The 20,896-nt window shown below is 39.4% G+C and overlaps 1 protein-coding gene across 3 annotated transcripts in view; it reads right to left on the bottom strand.

Annotated features, from left to right (window-relative positions):
* lsamp (limbic system associated membrane protein) overlaps nucleotides 1-20,896 on the bottom strand; it is a 603,277-nt gene that overhangs the window by 34,014 nt on the left and 548,367 nt on the right. For all 3 annotated transcript variants that reach the window (XM_034862364.1, XM_034862356.1, XM_034862347.1), the window contains one exon: nucleotides 3,899-4,024. In XM_034862364.1, the coding sequence (XP_034718255.1) occupies nucleotides 3,899-4,024 (126 nt within the window). The remainder of the gene's footprint in view (nucleotides 1-3,898; nucleotides 4,025-20,896) is intronic.

Below are 20,896 nucleotides of genomic sequence, written 5' to 3'. Positions count from 1 at the left end.
AAATCATCCAGCATGCTATTTTGCCATTAAGATGCATACCATGTCAGTTATAATCTAATTAGCTTTGTGATAACTGAGTGACGGAGGCAACAATAGCAGAGAAATAAGATTGTGCAGATTTGAGAATGAGCCGTCTCAGCTTGGATGGCCCCGTAGATCCAGATGACAGCTGTAATCAATGTGGACACCCTGAGAAACCATGCTATTAACTATCTAATAAACAAATTCTGGGATGGAATACAAATTTAGACAGTTGGCTGATAACATTTAACTTCAGCATTGGAGGCATAATTTGTCACATGGATTACATGAATTATATGAAATAGCTCCAGGTTTCCACTTAGACCCTCAGCCCCTGAGAAAATACGTTTTATAGAGAAAACCTTTCAACTGACATATCTAAGAGCTGACTTGTTGCAGTCTGCAGTTTGATGACTGTCTGAGTTGTTATTGTTCTAGAGTTTTGCAGTTTTGGCAGTTTTATTTAAAACTTTCTTTGCTTACTCCTTTAACCTCGATTTTGGCATGTGTGTTTGTGTGTAATTTCTTTTTTAGTTTCACATTATTTGAACCGTCTGTGGGACTGGTAACGCTGTGGTTACATAAGATTGTGCTGCTTGGGTTGCAACAATTATTGATTAATTGTCTAAATTGTCAATTGTCAAAAAAGGTGAAAATTACCCATCAGAATATCCGTGAGCCTTTAAAGGACGTTCTGTCTGACCAACAGTCCCAAATTCCAAAAATATTCACAGTGTAAAAGACAGAAGAAACCAGACAATATTCACATTTGATGGAGGCAGAGAATTTGGGTCTTTTTTACAAAAACATAACTCAAAACAAATAAATGATCAATAAATTAACGAATCAACATATATTGCAACTCTAAATTTAAGCAACTAAATACTGAAATGGGGAAAATGATCTACCATATTATTATTCAATATGTTATTATTATACCATATTATTTTTCAGCCATATTCACGCTATAGTCCATGCAGCACTCTTAAGCTTGCTATACTCTCAAGTTTAATAGCGGAGGAGAGATTGCCACAGTTGGCTTAAAGCTGCTCGTGGAATAATACATTTCCCAAGGTTTTTTTCTAAATATGTGTGTTTTGAGTCTATGACAGATACTCAAGTTGTAGTTTATTTGCAACTAATTAATGAGCTTGTTAATACTGACAAACAGGGGCACCTGGATAGCCCACCTGGTTAAGCGTGCCCAGTGCACAGTGCTTCGTTTGTTTGCCTGTTGCTAATTTGAGCCACTTCCTGAAGCCGGTTAGCACAAGTTACTAGTAAGAAGATGCAATTTTGCTACTATTCATTGGGCCGCTTAATGTACTTTAGTTGTTTGATCATCTGCTGAGATGGATAACTCTGCTGACCAGCAAATCAGATTTATTGTATTGTTTTCTGTGACTAAGATGTAAAAGGCTACGTTACTTAAACTTCAAAAGTTCATTCTTCAGCTGCCACTAATATGTACAGTATAACCTGTTTTGCCTTTTGCTTCCTTTTGATAATATGTGTTTACTGCTTCATTTAAAAATAAGAGTAAAAAGAGTATTGTACTTTAAAGTAATCATAAAAATAGGAACTACTACAACTATAACTATATGGTGACTTGAGCTTGATCATCACACTGTAGAATTGAGACTGGACGCTGGCTCTTAGCAAACGACTCGAGTCTTGACTTGGACTGGCATTTTAGGACTCAAGAACATCTGTTAGTTAGTTGAGAGCCTGGCTAGTTGAGTGGAGCGGCGCTACCGCCGAGGAAGGCAAAGGCGTGAAGCAGCTATGACCACATGTTGCCAGACGTTATTATCTCTCTCCTCAGTCCACACGCTTGAACTGGCCTATGGATTCTGGGGTAAAAGACACCCGCAAAACAACAACAAAAATAACAACATTGTCAGTGTTTGCAAATGTTGTGGTATCCCCATCTCTGGAGGCACATGTGATATGTGTAGAATTACAGAATTACAGAATCCAGTCCTGCCAGGATGTTGACAGGATTTTTCCTCTGTCAAACTCTTTTACCATTCACACTGTTTTGAACAAAGGCATGTCGAAGGTGGTCTTCCCACTATTTTCTCAACAAAATATAGAGAGAAAAAATGAACAATGGAAAAAATAACTACTTTATAGAATAAATTGCAGAGATGTAGTTTGTAAGCCCCAGTCCCATGCAGTTTGAATAATCTACTATTGGAAATTGCTTTTTCCTCCCATCTACAGTATATCCGCATCTCCATCCTTATTCTGAGACAAAGCTATTTAAACCTGCAAAGGAGCTTTTAGCTTGCACTACTGTAAAGCAGCCAGTAAGATCCATATGGCTCACATGATTAAGCTAAACAGATCACTCTCCTTTAATGCAAAAAGACAAAAGAAGCAAATACACCCATCGAAGTTGCTCGGCTTCCAGGTGCATGAGACAGATGTAGACTATTTGATGGAACGTGTCTGGAGCGCTGACAAACTGATTCAGTAATTGATAAAGACATACAAATAGAATTGCTTTCAATCGCCACAAGGCTGTTATCAATCAGCGATGTTGTTAAGTCACGCATCTTCATTCTTCAAACTACAAGCTTATCATTGGTGGGAGACATTATTTTTTACTGAAATTGGATCAAATCCTAAAGCAACACTATCGCCACAGTATAGCCACTCTAACCGCACATATATGGAGAGATGTCAACAGCACCATCTGTGCAGTGCACCCTTTGATAGCATGTACAAACAGCAACATGGCTATCATACATGAGATTCAGCCCATATTAGATTAATAATAAAAAAGTAAACCTGCCCTAGTTAATACAAAGCTATTATCTGTAACCGTATAAAACAATATTTTTTATCTGCATTCAGATTTTTCCAGATATGGGCTGGTTCTGCTTTTGTGTTGTCTAAAGACATATATTCCTCATTCGTATGAGTTTACTGCTCATAAAATAAAAAAAACAAAAAAATAAAGTATGGTTTGAGTAAGACATTTTACCAGGGAAAAGACAAGTTAGAATTTCATTAGGACATATCCCATTATGTCTCTTAAAAGAGTAGAGGTTAGGTACATAGTGGGAGGAGGCCCAGATTATTTTAAAGTTGTAAGTGTCTATGAAAACAAATAAGAAACCCATCAGAACATAAAAAGAAGGAGGTTGTGTGCATGCAGTGGGAGGAGGCTCAGAAGTGTCGTTTAAAGTGTCTATGAAAATAATTTAAAAAGCTTTTAACAAAAATCTGACACACTCTTTTAACTAATTTGCATGAACTTTTGATGAGGCCCCTTATTTCAGCTCGTCAGTTTCTTGCCCACTTTCAATCGACCAACAGTGCCAGGATTCAATACCACACCAGGAGATAAAAATAACTAATAATAACAGATGCCAACATCAGTTAATCCTGCAGTAGCCCACAAATCTGGTGAAGACATCATGGAAACTGATGTTGCTTTGGTTGCTAGTAGTTCCTGTTTTTACTGTGCTGACAACAATACTACTTTGATGCTGACGATAACATCTGAATCTGATGATTATGATCCGAGATCAATGGTCATTGTTAATAGACATTAAATATCCAATGTAAACACTGTTGTTGTAGTGTGTGAAAATTGAGTGTGCCATTTGTAGCAAATTGTAAGTAATATCACTGCTAATAATACTGTTTGTATCTGTTCAGAGTGCAATATCTGTTCATATCTGAAAAATGTAGGATTTTGCCTCTGTAAGCATTACGCATAGCAGGCCCCCACAGCGAGATTCAGTTTCACTTAAAAAAACAACATTATGAAAAAACAACCTGGTATTTAGATGATGACAAAAATCTGTCACAGACATCTGGACTTGACACAAGTGATAATGAGCACTGATTGGATGGTTCTTACCTGAGGGGTTGAGCAGCCGCCAGTTGATTGCAGGGTCCGGCCTACCACTGGCCAAACAACTGAGTGTCACGTTACTGCCCTCATTCACTGTGATGTCTTCTGACACCTTGTAGATGTTGGCTGGGACTGGAGAAACAAGATAAATGACATCAAGGTTAATACAACTGCTACTAGTTATGAAACAGAGTTCAAAGAGAAAATTGTGTTTTATCTCACACAGACCAAGATTTAAGAGATTTGACATTTTTTAGCTTGTGTTCATAAGTTGAAAAGCAATAGTTTTATTCATCTTTCTGTATAACACATTTCAACTCAACAAAATAACTGAGACATTGCCATTATAAAAAAAAAACTAGTTTATTAAGCCAGGTGCTTTGCTCCCATAAGATCCATTACCATCTCTTCAAAGAAACTATTGGTTAAAACACAGAGATAAAAAGAGAATAAATGAACACACAAGCTGACCTTGATTCTCTCAGTGAAAGGAAGAATTTTGGAAAAGCTTTGGAGAACCTTTACTCCTCCTGCTTAAGCCCCCAGAGGTACTTAGAGTAAACTTTTCAACCCAGGATCCAAATAAGCAATTTAACATCCTGCTGCGGGACTTGAGCTCATGAAAACAGATTGCTTCTCTTGTCATATGGGGACCCACCAGACACTTTGCTCGGATTCAGAGTTCAGACTGATACCTTCAGAAAAGCAGGCTTTGAAGGGGCTCTATGCAGTTTTGGCCATTTCTTTGCTGTTTTCTCGCAGGTTTCTCTATAGAGCTCCCCCTACTGCTTCAGAATAGATATTTGGTAGCTCCTATGTTTACTTGTTGCTCAGTTAGTCCGGCGTTTCCTCTTTCTCTGTTCCTCTGACAATGCTTTTCTAGCTTTCTGCTTCTTTTTTGCCGGCTCAGCCATGACAATAGTGCGAAAAACTCCATTGCTTCCTTGTAAGCCGGTTCCTGAATTGGCGTACATTGCCATGAAGCAAATTGTTTCGCATGTCTCTGAAGCTGTTCAGTTAAGGTAAATTACCTTAAAAAACTGCATAGTTCCCCTTTAATATACAAATCTAATTTGTAGACATAAAATGAGGAATAATTTTATGTGTGTACGTATGTGACACATATGTTCCAAGTAACATGTAGCTATTTCATCTCAATGCAGATGTTTTATTATCCTCCTGCCTCGTGATCTCCAGCTACTCCTCACTCCCACACAGACAAACTAGAGAGATGGAGCGGGAGGGAGAAACCTTAACTCTGACAAAAAACAACTCAGATTAAGTAAGAAGGTGCAGTCTGTTTTAAAGCGAGTCAGCAGCAAAGATGCAATCAATCATGATGGATGTAGACGGCATGCATCACAGTTTCCTCAAATGGTGGGTAAAGGTATCGGATATACAGCTATGAGGCCAGAATATACAAATAATGATCTATGACTTTGGAATATGATAAATGTTAGAGCATGCATAACGCGGGCAAATGAAGAGTGAACGTTTTTTCTCTAAACTTTAAATAAGCAAATTTACTATTCTTACTCAATGTATGTTTGTATGTGTGTGTCAGGTCTGCATTCCTTTGGGTTGCACTGTGTCGCACCAGCTATGTGTAAGTTCTCTGCTGAGTTAAGCTTAATTTATGTTTGCTGTGGTGTTTTGGGTGTGTCCGCCATGAAATGACGTCACCACGTTGTACAAGAGCAAAGGCTCCGCGAGCTGTTGCAGTGTGTGGTCGTGCACCTCTGAATTTTTGTAAGTACACGTCCACTGTGCTTTCAATTCAACACGGTCGGCTGGGAAGAGCAGGTTCGTCTGTACAAAAATCTGTATGTACTCCTAACGTTATGCTTCATATATGACAAATATGTGTTTTTTAACGAGATGTTTTCTAAGTGAACCCCAAGTCTACATGGATATTATCCATCACATGTTTTTAATGCAACTGTTCACATCAAATGTGTCTTAATTTTCTAATAACCCTTGTTACCATCCAACTAACAATATGCAAAAAGGTGCAAAGAGTTGATATTCAATATATTTATATTCAAGTCCTTTGAACATTGAATACTTGAGCCTTTGAAATGTACTGGTGCATGTTATCATAAACAAGCAGACTTGTGATTCATTCTAGCAAAGTCTAAAATGTTTTAATTATTGACTTCCCAGCCTAGTTTCTCATTTGTTTCAAAGGCGACTATTGTTTACCCAGTGCAGCTAGTCCTATGATCCACCCTTTACCTGCATTCATCGCCGGTTGTGTATTGAGCATGGATCAGCTTGTCATTCAAAGTCAATTTATAAATAATGCTCAAGTCCTGCTAGTTTTTGTACTATTTACTGCACCTTTCCCCATACACAATCAATTATTTACTTTTATTTTACACTTATTCTAGTTAGATGTTGTTCCGAGATTGGAAGATATTAGAAGGAGAGAGCTGCACACTTTAAATTCAATTGTCTTCCTGCTTTGTTTGAATCTTTCTTAAAAATTAAAACACATCAAACAACTCCTCTCCAGTACACCATGCTTAATTCACCAATTGTTTTGGGTTCTCTTGCCTTGATCAGGGTGTTGCCCGAGGCTGTGTCCACTGTTTCTTAAAGTAAGATACAGCCCCTTTTTAAACCATTATTAGCGTGCCTTTAAAATATATGTCATTCATTTGCAGTGTGGAAATGTGTGTTAAATGTCAATTTTTATAGAATATAATTGCATCAGATTGTGTGGCTTTGACCTGCACCATCCATAGCAGTGCATTAAACCTTAATTGCCACGATTACACTCTCTGTAGACCAGACTCACATTAATTTTTCCCATCCAAATCATTTAGGCATAAAAAGAAGGGTTGGGTAGTAAACCATTAAACCTTATGGGTTACCTGCTTAAAAGTGTCAGAACAGCACAATCAGTTACATAAAGCTGGTGTTGAGAGTAACATAGTCTGCCAGCTCTCAACAACTGTTGTCAATTTGCCCATAAACAGGGCACTTAAACCCCAACTGCTCCATTAAAGTTACTCAGTGGTCCTAAAATAAATGCAAGAAAGTCGTACTCCTGTTGTGGGTGATATCCTTGCCAGCATGGGCTTCTTCTTGCAGTGAGGCACGTTTCTAGTTTTGCACCTTTAATTACGGAAGTTTCTTTAAAGACTTATCTTGATTTACTCCACAAATTGTGTTAATGTCCGAAGTTCTACAATGGACTTTATAACATTTTTTGTGGAAAAAAAATTGCCTTGGGTACCTTGTTTCAAGCCATTCTAGCGTGGTATAGAAAGCCTGCAGGAAGACTTGGCTCAATTTGTGCCAGTTCTCATTTATATTTAACGAGCTAAGATGCAAAACTCTGCTTGGCTAACAGCTAGCCAATGAGAGCATGCTTTACCCAGCGCAACGGGCGAGCTCATGAATAGTAATGAGCTCAGGCAACATGACATCAGACTGACCAGCTTTTGTAATTCGCCTGATTTCTCTGCCTATTTCTTTTTAGTGGCTAGAGCAGACAGAGAAGGTAGCAGTTCATTTTTACATTCACAGCATAACACAAGCACATGGACCTAACATATTTCAAAAAATGCAAGTAAAAATGTTTTTGTCTGCCAGGGCACCTTTAAGAGGTCTTCAAGTTGTAAACACATTTGTGAGAGTGGCATCATGTGGGAATTAATATGCTATCTAAATCTAGGAGTTGCCGTGTTGGATTGAAATAAAGCTGCCACGTTCCTCCATATCGACCCTGTTTTCTAAAAAACAATATTTCAGTGTTTATCTCTTTCAGATTGTTTCTCCAACAAGGTTATTATTGAAGCTTTGTCTCTACAGCATCACTTACAGCCTCCCCCAACTAACATCCCCAAGTAACCCATCTCTCTAATACCAACAGACAAGAGTCCTTTTCACAACCGTAACAAACAGCAGTTTAAATGAAGTCATACAGAGTTATTGCTTTAGTCAAATGACCAAGCCAAAATGAAGATGTGTTTTCCAGATATGGGGAGATGGAACAGGGGGACACGATTAAGGTGACAAAGAATCCAATCGTATTTTTTTCATGCTAAAAAACAATCAAAATGGGGTGGGAAAGTTGATTGGCTGAGTGGGATGTGTGACTGGAGAACTAATTCTCGCAAGCATAGATACAAATGGATCGGGTAAGAAACAACTGCTCATACTCTGATAACCCTGTCACCTCTGTAAATGGGAGGGGAGGGAATAGGAACGATGAATGAATGTAATGAAAAAAGGAAGAGAATAGTAAAGGAAAAGAAGTGTGAATGACATTTCAGCTTTAGTCGCCATCTAGTGCCTGGTGTCCCGCTGTCAGGGGGAAGAAAGAGAAGAAAGCAGTGAATTGTAATCTTAGTCATAGGTCAGCCTTCATGGAACAATGTTGGAAAGGGCATCTCTTTGAAAAGCACTTTACCTTTGAAACTAGAGGATGGATACATACCATGGTGAGTGTATCCTCATGGTATGTATCCATCCGCTAATGTTTCCCTATAGTTGTGGTTTGTGTGAATTATGGTATAGCCACACGGGTGGGCTAAAAAACACCCAAGTTTACTGTCACACCGCGTTGTGTGGGGCACACTCACTTGCATATGTCTCACACCTCTACACCTTGGAGAATTTCTTTTCTAATTTATATTGTTTTGATTTCACTTTTCCCATACACTCCCCAAATAAAAGTCATTTTTATTCAAAGACAAATATAATCAGCTACATTATATGGAAGCATATTTCCGTCTTCAGGTTTGGCAGGTTTCAGCCCTGGTTCCCTAAAAAAACCTCTTTGGCTAATGATCCTCTATTTGGTTTAGTTTTTCCAATTCCTCAAAAATAATGAATCTCTGATGAAAATGTTACAAATACACTGACCATGCTTTCTACTTGAATATTAATGATAACTTCAAAGAAAGAAAAAAAGAAAGACAGAGAGTGAGAAAGAGCAGAGAGAGCAAGAGTAATTAGGAGGAAATGTGTTTGTAGGTTGTTGCATTAAGTCTGTATCTGCCTTGAAAAGAGAGAGAGAGAGAGCGAGAGAAAGAGAGAGAGAGAGAGAGAGAGAGAGAGAGAGAGAGAGAGAGCGCTATAGGCATTTCCTTTCCATTCATTACTGGTTATATTTGCATGCACCTAATATTGCAACTATTGCCAAATAATTTAGTTAGGTTTGAATGAAAAATTCCAAATAAATGTGGAGATGCAATTAGGGACAAACACATATCAACTGACTAAAATGTGTTTTAAGCCGTTGTCAACCAATCAAAAACAATAACAGACAGTAAGTGAAGAACTCCTAATACTATTGTGCGTAATGGTTCTGCACGATAACAATTTTAAACTGGGAGGATCAATCCTGTAACGTGCAGGAGAGATTCATTAATTTAAGGTGAGATGATTTCATGCAGTTTAAAATCAGTGTTAGATGACAGATATTGGCAAAAATCATCCATGTTTTTTTCCCAATGAAAATTAAAGAGAGTGTTATTGTCTCTCTTACTATCATAACATTGAACACATTTTTTAAAAAGCCAATAAACATTAATCTGCAATTGTGTGTAATTAATTATTAGAAAATCCAGCCAAGTTTCCCCAGGAATTACATCCTAACCGTGAATGGTAGTACCAACGCAGTAAGTAATGTTCCCCAGATGTGGAAAGCAAAGGGTATATTTTTTAACCATCACAGAGTTATAATTAACATTTTCATTTTCATTTATTGTTACTGCATAATTGCAATCTTTCCCTAACCTTAACCCAGTGTTGCAGTTGCCCCGCCCTAACTATTCCTTTCACCCATTGCATTAATCATAACCACAATCTCTAGTTGCTTTCACTGGTGCAGAAAGCAAACATTTTTATGTTGCATTGAACGTGAAAAAAACGATGACCTATATTAATCCAGGGTTCTGAAAAAAAATTAAGTCATGCATAGATAAATGCATGAATTTGTGCAGCCAGTAAAAACATTTTACACATATGCTAACATTATGTGTATCATCTAGGACTGGAAAATCTTCAAGCACAAAGGGGTGGATACTCTGATCAATGTGATACAGCAAAACAAAGATGTTAAATTTGACACCTTTCTGGTTCAATTTTTCACATTGCAGGGGAGGGTAATAAATGCTGTGAACTCAAGAAAACAAGCTATACAACATAATTTTACCTAAAAGTTACAGCCAAGAATGGACAGAATGGCAATACAGAGAGTGCAACTCTGTCAACCACAGAAGAAACTACACCAACACTTGCAAAATAACAGAGAAATCAAATCAACAAAATGGTAAAGTGCATTTTAAGATTAGGAAATAAGATTACATTAGATAGACTTTATTGATCCCAAATTGGGAATTTTCAGTGCTACAGAAGCAAATATGATATATAAGAATAATAAATAGGACGAAATACAAGAACTTTTCAAAAATATACACAGGAAAGAATGTACAAACATGTAAGTGATGAATACAAATGTACAGCCTACTTCAATAGTATTTATAAAGATGTATGTAAACCTATGTTTGAGCAAGTTGCACTATAGTGCAGCATTGTAATGTATACGTTTTATCCTACACTCAGTGGTGAAGTGTGATTTCCTGTAGTGGTCCGTGCGACACCGAAGCTGTCGGAGCCTCTGGGAGGAAGTGCTCTGCTGTCGGCATAACCAATTTATTGTAGTGCCGCATGCGTATGCCAATAAACCCAAGCCCTACATTACTTTTAGGATAAGGTAACACATTTTCCCCGTACTCTGTCTCCCGCTCTGCATTTCTCCCCCTCTGTTCTCTATTTCTTATAATCACAGGTGGTCCATTCTCTAGTGTATCAAAAATATGCCAACATTTTTGCATGGTCCATGCCATATTGAGCATGAAATTAGCCTTTGAACAGATGCAGGGAAGGCAGCAGGTAACACATGAAGCGACCTCGCCCACCTGGGCTCTGTCAGATTGCTTTATATTTGAGTTAAACTGTTCATTACAATTCAGGGATTACTGAGCCAAACTCTATTCCACACAAACAGGAAACAATAACCAACTTGACAGCTTTGGGCTTTGACTGCATTCATTCTCTTACCTCGTCCCATCACAGGTTCTTGGTTAAAACAACAATATACTGTAATGTGTGATTTTATGGACACAGTATGAAGCAGAGTCAAAATAAAAGAATATGTTGGCATTAAAGAGAAGTATTCTTTTTTTTACAAGCAAAGCAAACACACAGTTGCAGTTATTTTGTATCAAAGACATTAAAGAACAGCAATAAATCATCTATACACTCATAGGTTCTGTGTATCCCATTTTATGTGTTTTGTATTTTTTCCCCTTGGGCTCATTTAGCTCCCCCCTAGATTCACCTCCCGCTGGCTCTCAATGTGACTTTCGGAGGAATGATGTGGCAGAGAGTGTAGAAGCGGCATACGATTACGCTCAACTAATTTGAAACCATTAGAAGATAATCAGGAGAAAGCACTCAAAGGCCTTTAGCTTTTAGTGCCTGGAAGCTTTGCTGCCAATTACCTGCCTTCCATGAGACAAGGTCAGCCCAAAACCTTCCATCCAAAGACCCCCCAAAAGAAGAAGAACATAACCAGCCTGTGGCCACCTCTCTTGTCACAACTCAGAAATTCAACAATAATCTTCTTTGCCTTAATGCTGGTGTAAATTGTGTTTGTACTTGTATGTGTCAGATACTTGCCTTGTTCAGGTATCTCTGCTTTGAAATGAATCAAATATTAGTAATAATTTACAGAAGTCTAATGCTATATTTCTACGGCATGGTACAGCTCGGCTCAACTTGACTTACGTTTTTGGTACCAGCACTTTCTCCACTGGCTTCAAGACTATAGGAAAATGACCCTACTTCTAGTTTGATTTATTATCTCAGTAAACATTTTCCTGATGACTGTATTGTCTCAATCATTAGTTTCAAGTCTTCTTCAAAACATTCATTCATTCATTTTGTAAATTATGGTCCCATTTGTTAAAAAAAGACAATCTGTTATGGGTTTGCTTCTGTTTTCCTCTACCCTTTTCCCCTGTGTTTCTGTCTGTGTGTTTGTCTTCACCTGCTGAGGCGAGTCTCAGGAGGATCCAGGTCAAAGGGCTGGCCACTGTCTTATGCTCTGTTCCAGCTCAGCAGCAGCACAGTCCACTAATCAACTCAGCAGTTTATCTAACCGGGCTGTTCGACTCTTCAGCGCCAGATTGTTACAACCATACATGTGGTAACTTGCCGCTGTGTATCCTACTAGCAGTTTTGCCCCTAGTGCTCCTGCATTTTTGCTCTGTGTTTTGGTTTGGACTGTAGTTAAACTTTGTCTCCTCTGTTCAGATCCCGGTCTGAACCTGCTGCCTACCTGCTGCGCTCCTGCTGTGACCACGCTTGCTTGCTGCTAGCTCGCCTCACTTCTCATCACTCTCTCAACCGGAACCCCTTGGTGGGACAGTGACTGGACAGTTACTGTCCAATGTCGAGACTCAGTTCTGCCCTGGCTTCCCTCTTGTCTGCCTTCCTCCGCTTTGATCCTGACCTGAAGCATCTCTACCCTGACCCTTTCCGCCCTGCACATTTCAAGACTGTTCAAATAAATATTTAAACAGTTTTTCAGTGTCTGTGTGGTATGTCTCTGTGTTCTGGGTCAAAACAAGAGTCTAACAAATAAAGCAGGGAACCATCTCCGTGTACTGCTGTACTGTACGTGCAAATAAATGGCGCCAGTACACATTTTGAAAATCTTGGTGAATACAAGAACAGTAAGAGAAGTGAGACAAAAAAGGACCAAAGGAAAGATGAGCTACAAAAGGAGCAAAATGTAATCGCCATGCGTCATCTCCAAACTTCTGCAATGTGCTTGTGTTGATAAAGAATATCTCCTCAGATTAACACTAAGCCTCGTGGCTGAGCCATTGGTTGTAGTTTTACGACTCCTTCAAACAAACACACACACACACACACACACACACCTGTGGGCATACGCAAGTATGGTCAGAAAGACACCTTTTGTTTTCTGTTAAGTCCCGATACTGTGCGACTCATTGTTAATATTCATCGTCAATCCATTCCATGTTGACATTGTTACTTGATGTAATGACAAGATAGATTTGCATTGCGCCGAACAAGCATGCATGCATGCACGCACGCACGCACACACACTTAAACACACACTTGAACATACACTCTGCCTGTGCTATTATGTCACCACATGCAGAATGTGGAGGAGGACCGATCTGATTTGATCTAAGACTTTGGGGTGTGATTTCTAAAGCGGCACACGCTCACACACACGCACGCACGCACGCACAAACACACGAACGCACCTCTCTTCCTGGCACTGCAAAATTGAAAGGAAAAAGAATGCATAGGTCTAAAAAGTGGGCTGGCGCTGCTGATACTGCTGAGGGAGAAGAAGCTCAAGTGGCCTGGGAATGCCAGTGTAGTGAAGATGAGAGAAGGTGATGACAGAGAAGAAGACCTCAACTCCCCCTGATCTCCTCCATAACCGTCAGCAGTGGCAGTGTGTTAAAAACCCAAGAAGCCTGTGAAACTTTCAAAGGAAGTACTGGATATGAGACAGGTGCAATAGCCTCCTGGAGGCAAGGAGGAAAGAGGATTTTCTGCATTTGAAACCCATTCCTGATGAAAAAAAGACCTCGCTCCACCAAGGTGATTACTTAGGGAGACGTTTTTCAGTCTGTGTTAAGAGGTGTTCCTCCAATGAGGGTCCTGCAAGGGCAATGACTCGTGAATCACATGAGCATTTAATTGGTGTTTACACTGAAAGAGCAAAAACAACCGAGGTGTAAGGTAGAGAGGTGTAGCAGCAGTTTTCGTTAACAAGCGCAACACAGGCAGTCAGATAAGGTCAAAGAGGACAAAATGCGACCAATACTTTTCTTTGAAAATCAATTGCCTCCCCAGGAGCAGCATAGCTTTGTACTTGGCATCCACAAAGTGTGGAGAGTTTGCCAAAAGAAGGCAAAGCAGATTTTGCATTCAGCCATCAGATGATTTAGAGGGTTACAATATCACACCGCTCATGATAATGAGAAAAAAACTAAGATGGCCAGACAAGCTAAATCCAAGGTTACAGAATAAGTTACTTTCCCTCAACAGATACCAAATGTTTAATACCTGTCCCTGCCCTTTGCTCTTCCACTTCCAAATACAATTCCTCTTCATGTCACATTGTCCAGACAAGGGTTATTAGAGATCACAAGCCCTCCCACAATCCATAATACCTATGCAGCTCAGTTTAGATGCCTTTTATGCACCAACAATTCCCATTTCCCTTACAATGTGAAACCATCATCACCTTTGCTGTTCTTATTCCAGAGCCATTTTCAGTCTCATTGGATACAGCTGGTTCAGCAAAACCTGGTTTCATAATAGGGAGTCAATGATGTTGCACATGTTTTCTTCTCGTTTCTCTCGTTGCTGTTCGAGTCAGAGCAACAAAACAGGGATTGGGATTTTTCATTGTATTCACACGTTTTTACCTATCAATAATTAAATCAATGATGCCAGTAAAAATGTAATTTAAGGTCTTGAACTGAATAATAATAAAATTGAATAATAAAGCTTTAAGTATTAAATCAAAACATTTTTGCATCTTTTCCATAAAAAAAACATCACTGGAGGGGTGAACAGTTGTCCAACAGAAGTATAGATTTTCTGTATTACAGCACAAGAAACAGTAAACCTAGACAGTATATTACTGATTTATGCAAATTCAAAGTAAAACTTGGAGTTCAAAGGAACAGCATACCATCTCATTGCTCACACAGGGATTAAAAGATGTCTATCAAATTACAGCTTGATTTATTGTGGCATTCAGATGGCCTTTAAGTAACTCCCATGATCCTTGAAGACCCTCAAGGATGTTCTGTGGAAGTCAAACCAGCAATCAGTAAGGATCAATAGTTCCTGATGTCCCCCCATTTGCTAAACTACACCAGATTATGCACCCTATAATGGGGAGAGTGTAAGGGTGTATCTTAAGTGTGCGTGTGTGTATGTGTGCATGAGAGTTTGTGTGTGTGTGTGTGCGTGTGTGTGTGCGTGTGTGTCCATTAACAATTCACCATATCCTCTAATCCACATTGTTCAGTCACTGGTATTCACACAATGAGCGAAAAATGACTTAAAACAATGAACCAAACAGTCCAAACATTTTATGGATGTACCTGCTGCTCTATGCACTGTGATACTGCAATAACCAGCTTACAGTCCTCCTTACTCCTGATCCATTCAACACAGTAAGCACTTAAACAGTTTAGTTCCTATGTGAGCACTATACAACTACAGTACATTCACAGCACAGCACAATCCTAACTCTGGCTGTCAAAGGGATGAGCTGTTTATTTTTCTTAAAAATGCACATAAAAAATAGCAAGACTAGTTTAGTCAGAATTGATCGGATCAGTTTTGCTACTGTTCTTATGAAGCACGACAGAGGAAAAGCTATGGGGTTGTGGTTTCTCACTTTTCTAACAAGTTAGAAAATGAAAAGAGGTTTAATTCCTTGAATTACTTAACTGTAAATTGTTTGATGTTACTTATCAAAGCTGGGTTAGAGAATTAGTTCATGTATCATTTCTTGGGTAAATCATTAGTTAATTACAATCCCACATATTTAATTTTTAGTTTCTCAGATCTACTGATATTCTTTGTTTAATAGAATTGCTCATTTCTTATCACCCAACTTTGTTGAATACTCGATTCTCACTGGTCAATCACAGCACTTTTCTGTCAGAATTTGCCACATTACAAAGCCAAAGAGGACTTTGCGGACAGCCCGCACATTCTCCCTTCTGCTCCAGAGTTAGTGTGACGGCCCACACATTCTCACGTCAAGATCATTTTTATACCTCACACCGTGTTCGTGAAAACCAGCATACACGAGCTTTTCTTGCATAACGTTTATACATGAAGCCCCAGTTCACAGAGGGAGGGAGAGTGAGTGAGGAGAGTGGAGGCAACGGGAAGCGCCAACAGTGATAATGATTCCAATGCAAACACAAGCTTTAGTTACCTTCATGGTTAGGTCGCACTCGCCAGGACGACCTGGCTTTCACAGGAGAGTGGTGTTGACTGGGGCAGCAGCAAACTGGGCTCTGGGAAATTGTGATGGCCATTTTATTTTACGTTGTTTTACAGCTTAAATAACCAATAGATTGAAAAAAATAACCATGAGGTTATTTGATAATAAAAATAAACTACAAGTGACTCAAAACTACTGAAAAGAGTAAGAATGAGAAATAATGATTAATATTAATTGAAAGACAAAGTTTGCACAACTTGTGGAGTGTGTCATTGGCTCTGAATAGTGCAAACGAAGTGCTGCCAATAGGTTGCTGACATGTAGGTGCAGATTGGGTTCCAGAGCTGTAGATTTTTAACCAGCTTGTTGGTTCTTGCTATGTGAAGAGCTGTGAACAGCTGGTAGAGTGCAGAGCACCTGACACACTCAGCTGGAGACCACCCACAGTTTTTCACACACACACACACACACACACACACACACACACACACACACACACCACCATCTAAGTGGGATCACAGCTGGTGCCGCTGCTGTTGCTATACCGGCTGATGGGATGGGTGTGTTTGCCATCGCACGCTCTCCTGTTTCTCTGTGGGTATCACTCGATGCCTTTCAACTTCCTCTTTCATCAACTCCTTTTGTCTTTCATGTAAACGTGCACACTTGGATGCAACTGTTTGATTTGTGCACATATGTTACATATACACAGTCTCCATCATCCGTGTCTCCATCCCATTCTACCTTGTGTTGCTTTTCTCAGTCCTCTTTGTCGCCTGCAATTCTGTCTCCTCAAATCTTCCCTCATCAATGTCTCCTTTCCTAGCAATGTCGTTCCATTTCTCTGTTTCTGTGCTGCAGTCTAATGAGAAAGTGGCTGGTGTTTGTGCGTTTTCTAGCTCTGAGGAGAGATAACAAGCCCATATGTTACTAACCACAGTGGCCGCTGCAGCCACCGACCAGTGCCAGCTCTCAAAGACCTTCCCAGGGAAAAATATTTCCCATTAAATCTGCAGCAACACCATCAAAGTTCTGGGAATAGGAACATGCTCGACAACACTCAGCTACTGTAGCTGTGAGATGCCTATGCATTAGAGAGCAGCCTATTGTAATGAAGAGTCATAAATATTTCCCCTCCATAAGTGATAAGCATTTTTTTCTCATTAGTGTGATGTATTTTTAGTTTCTCGGAGGGCCTCCGTTTTGATTACAGTGCATGTGTGCTTTGAAAAGTTTAAACTTTGTGGACTAAGGTTATCCAAAGCAATATCAAGATAAAAGTTTAAGTCACTTTCATTTTACTGAAAGGAAATCTATTCTAATATTATATTTATGCTTATTTATCAAAAAAACACAAAATACAGTCAGATGACAACATTTCCGACAAAGCTTCCCATGTAATTTGCAATCACGTACTTGAAAGTGACATCCATTGACTAACCACACAATAAAAACAGTCAGCATCAGTTTTCAATTACCTAAACAATTCCCTACCACAGCATATTTGAAAAGCAGCTATCCATCAAAAAGACATCCAACAAGACATATGCTCTAGCACGAGAAGCGTTTAGCACTCTCCTGCCACAGACAACTTTGTATGTAAAGCACTACATCAGCGCTATATGCCATATGGTCCAACTTAATAACATGCCAGACATCTGGTGGGGCAGTGGGCACTGGGAGAAGGAGCAGCCAAGAATACTCACTTGAAAACACGGAGGATGAGTACACAATCCATGCAAGGCACATCGCAGATGTCAGCCAATGAATTTTTATAAGTCTCTTTGAAACAGTCCTGAAATAAACAACGACTTTAGACATTTCTCCTAGGGCGCCCAGATAGATCAGTTGGTTGGGTGGGGGCCCATATATAGAGGTTTACACCTCAATGCAGGGGACCAGAGTTCAACACTGACCTGCAGCCCTTTGCTGCATGTCATCCCCCCCCCCCCCTCCCGTTTCATGTCTTCAGCTGTCCAGTCATTTAAAGGCCTAAAGTTTCACATATATATATATATATATATATATATATATATATATATATATATGATAAAATATGCTCACCATGACAATGCTAATATACTGATGTCTAGCAAATTTACCAGGTTAATATTAACTTAAATATACAGTAAACTTATTTTATAGTTGCTTATGAGCACCAATCATACTGTAAAGTACAACTGAAGCTGATGGAAATGCCCTTTTGCCAATTTTTCAGTGTTTCAAAATAATTTAAGGGACCTGATGATGGCAGTAGATCACCAAATGTATTACAATTCTTCATGCTGCAAATGTTTATAAAATTTAATGGCAATCCCTCCAATAGTTTTGCAGACATTTTAGTCAAAACTACATGTGTCAACCTCATTACGTTACTAGAGAAAAAGTCAGAGAGTCACCGAAGTCATTAGACGTCGTCATGTAAGAAACATCAATGTCTGTAGGCCTGTCGCAATAGTCAATGGATCAAATAATCGCATGAAAAATGAGGTTGATAATTTTTTCGGCCACGATAATTGCGTGCTTGGTTGTTTTTCTTGTCTTTCTCTTTCTCTCTCTCTCTCTCTTTTTCTCTCCACCAAAGAGACTGGATGACTCCACTCAGTTCCTCAGCGTAACAAGGAGTGAGCCCTCTAGTCACTTGTCAGCCACGTGATCTCTGTGTGGGGAGGCGGGACTCCTGGAGTAGCCCACCACAGAGTGCAGCAAAGAGCCGCATGAGGAGAAAACGCTACATGAGAAAAAAAGATGGAATTTTTTTCAAAGCCAAATGCAACAGCTGCAGTGTGGGAGCACTTCAGATTCAATTCGAATGACCGTGGTGAACCACTTAACCTGAGCAAGCCATCCTGTTGTATTTGTTGTAAAACAGTAGCAACTAAACAATATTTTTTGGGTTTCAATTTTGTTTATATCCATTGTTTTTATAGTTTTGGTTGTGTGTGGTTTTTAATTTCCATTTTATTTATTGTTCTTGGTTGTATTTGTTTTTTATTCCAGTGCAGGTTTTGTTAACAGAGACTGAGAGTCCGCAGCAATATTGTCATTTATTCCAATAATTTCTGGGACAATTTATCAGCCAGCAAAATATGTTATTGCGACAGGCCTAAATGTGTTTACAAATTTTCAAGGCAATCAATCTGGTAGATATTTCAGTCTGGACCACAGTCTTGACTCAAGCTACACCACTAGCGTTGCTAAAAAGAGAATGCACAGTTTATACTCCTATTGCAAGAAAGTCTGTTACTTTTTTGTCTGGATTTCTGACAGCAGAGAGAGGTAAGGTGCAGAAGTAGTTTGAATCCACATGGGCCAAAGCAGTGCTGAGCTTGAAACAAGTGAGCCACCTGGAAGCCTCTGAAATCTGATTCCGCTCAGTGTGTCTCTGAAGTGCAAGACTGTGTCACTGACGCACACCAAGTGCACAAAAAACAAAGATATTTCATCGGCATGCTGGTCTTTCATTCACATGCTAAATGGATCTTATAGGTGACAGCATTCATGGACCACAGACTTACATACTGGCCTTACAGGTCCACAATTTATGGTAATGATTAGCATGCTCTACTTAGTATAGTTGTCATGTCTCTGAGTGACATCATTCTCTCTCTTCTCTTATCACAGCCCATGGTGATAAAAGTGGGATCAAGGCCTAGCAGTGGGATTGGCCTGAACACCAGCAGGGCTGAGTGGCAGGAAGTTGTCAATCACACACTCTCTCACACACACACTCACACACACACACACACACACACACACACACACACACACACACACACACACACACACTCTCTCTCACTCACACACACACACACAAACACACACACACACACACACACACACACACACACACACAGGATAAGAAATGTCATTCATTTAGGTATGGAGTCTTGTTTGGTAAAGTAGGGGCAAGCTGTGATGAAAAAATATGTATTTTACATTTTGAAGCAGATATATTGTTTTTGGAATGGAATGATCCAAAAACATGTATATAAAAAGAAATGTATGTTTTTTTACATCATTCAAAAATTAATCTTGCCATGCAGGCCCAATGATAATCATGAAATGCTAATTACCCCCCTCATTTTGCCCGATCTTCTGAGTTCTCTGTCTTTTCTAACCAGATCACTGTCTTCTCACTCCTAAAGACTCATCCCTTTCCTAACATCTCGTACCACCCTCCCCCCCTAATTTGCCATTTCACATACGGTATGTGTGCGTTTGACAGTTGGAATTAGACAGACAACATAGTCTGTGTAACCTTTTTCAAAGGTTTATTTAATGTGAAGGACATACTGCAGTGTGGTTCTGTTAAATCGGTTTAACATACAACTCACAGCAGACACAGTTTTGAAAAATCAAAGATAATGCATACATGTCCCATATATTAGTAGGAACCTTTAATTTTCATCTTGCCTATCATCAAATGTTTTAAACGCGTGTTGTTCTTTTGCATTCTAGTTTCATTTTGCATATCTCAAATGAAACGTGCAGCCAATTTCAATTACTCTTTTCATCTAAAATCTTTGATCCGCAACCTACAGTCCTCACATTCTGCAGAATTGTATGTCAATAATACAAACTTCCCACGAAGACATAGTGTACACATACTAATTTACCATTATGTTCACTCACTCACACAGAACCAAATTGAAGTACCGAAGGTGGGCAGACACAAGCCCGTATTTACCAACAGTATAGAGGACCATACAGTCAGGACCACAAGTTGTGACACATCAGACACACACTGACAAAACCTCTACGCACACATAACTCACCTTTTCCTCTCAGAGAAAGCAGGTGAGGTCAGCTTTAACTGTGCCAATCAATCTCACTTTAAGAGGAATTCATGAGCACAAGCAACACCGTGCCAAAGGGCTGTCCATCCATCTGACAGGCCCAGGTCACATAGAGGATGAGAAAAGATGGAAGAGAGGATACTGCATTTCTATACAAGTGAT

Source organism: Etheostoma cragini, chromosome 3 (assembly GCF_013103735.1).
Source record: "Etheostoma cragini isolate CJK2018 chromosome 3, CSU_Ecrag_1.0, whole genome shotgun sequence".
Lineage (NCBI taxonomy): Eukaryota > Metazoa > Chordata > Actinopteri > Perciformes > Percidae > Etheostoma > Etheostoma cragini.
The sequence above is the reverse complement of the archived record's forward strand: the minus strand, read 5'-3'. Positions and strand labels throughout refer to the sequence as shown.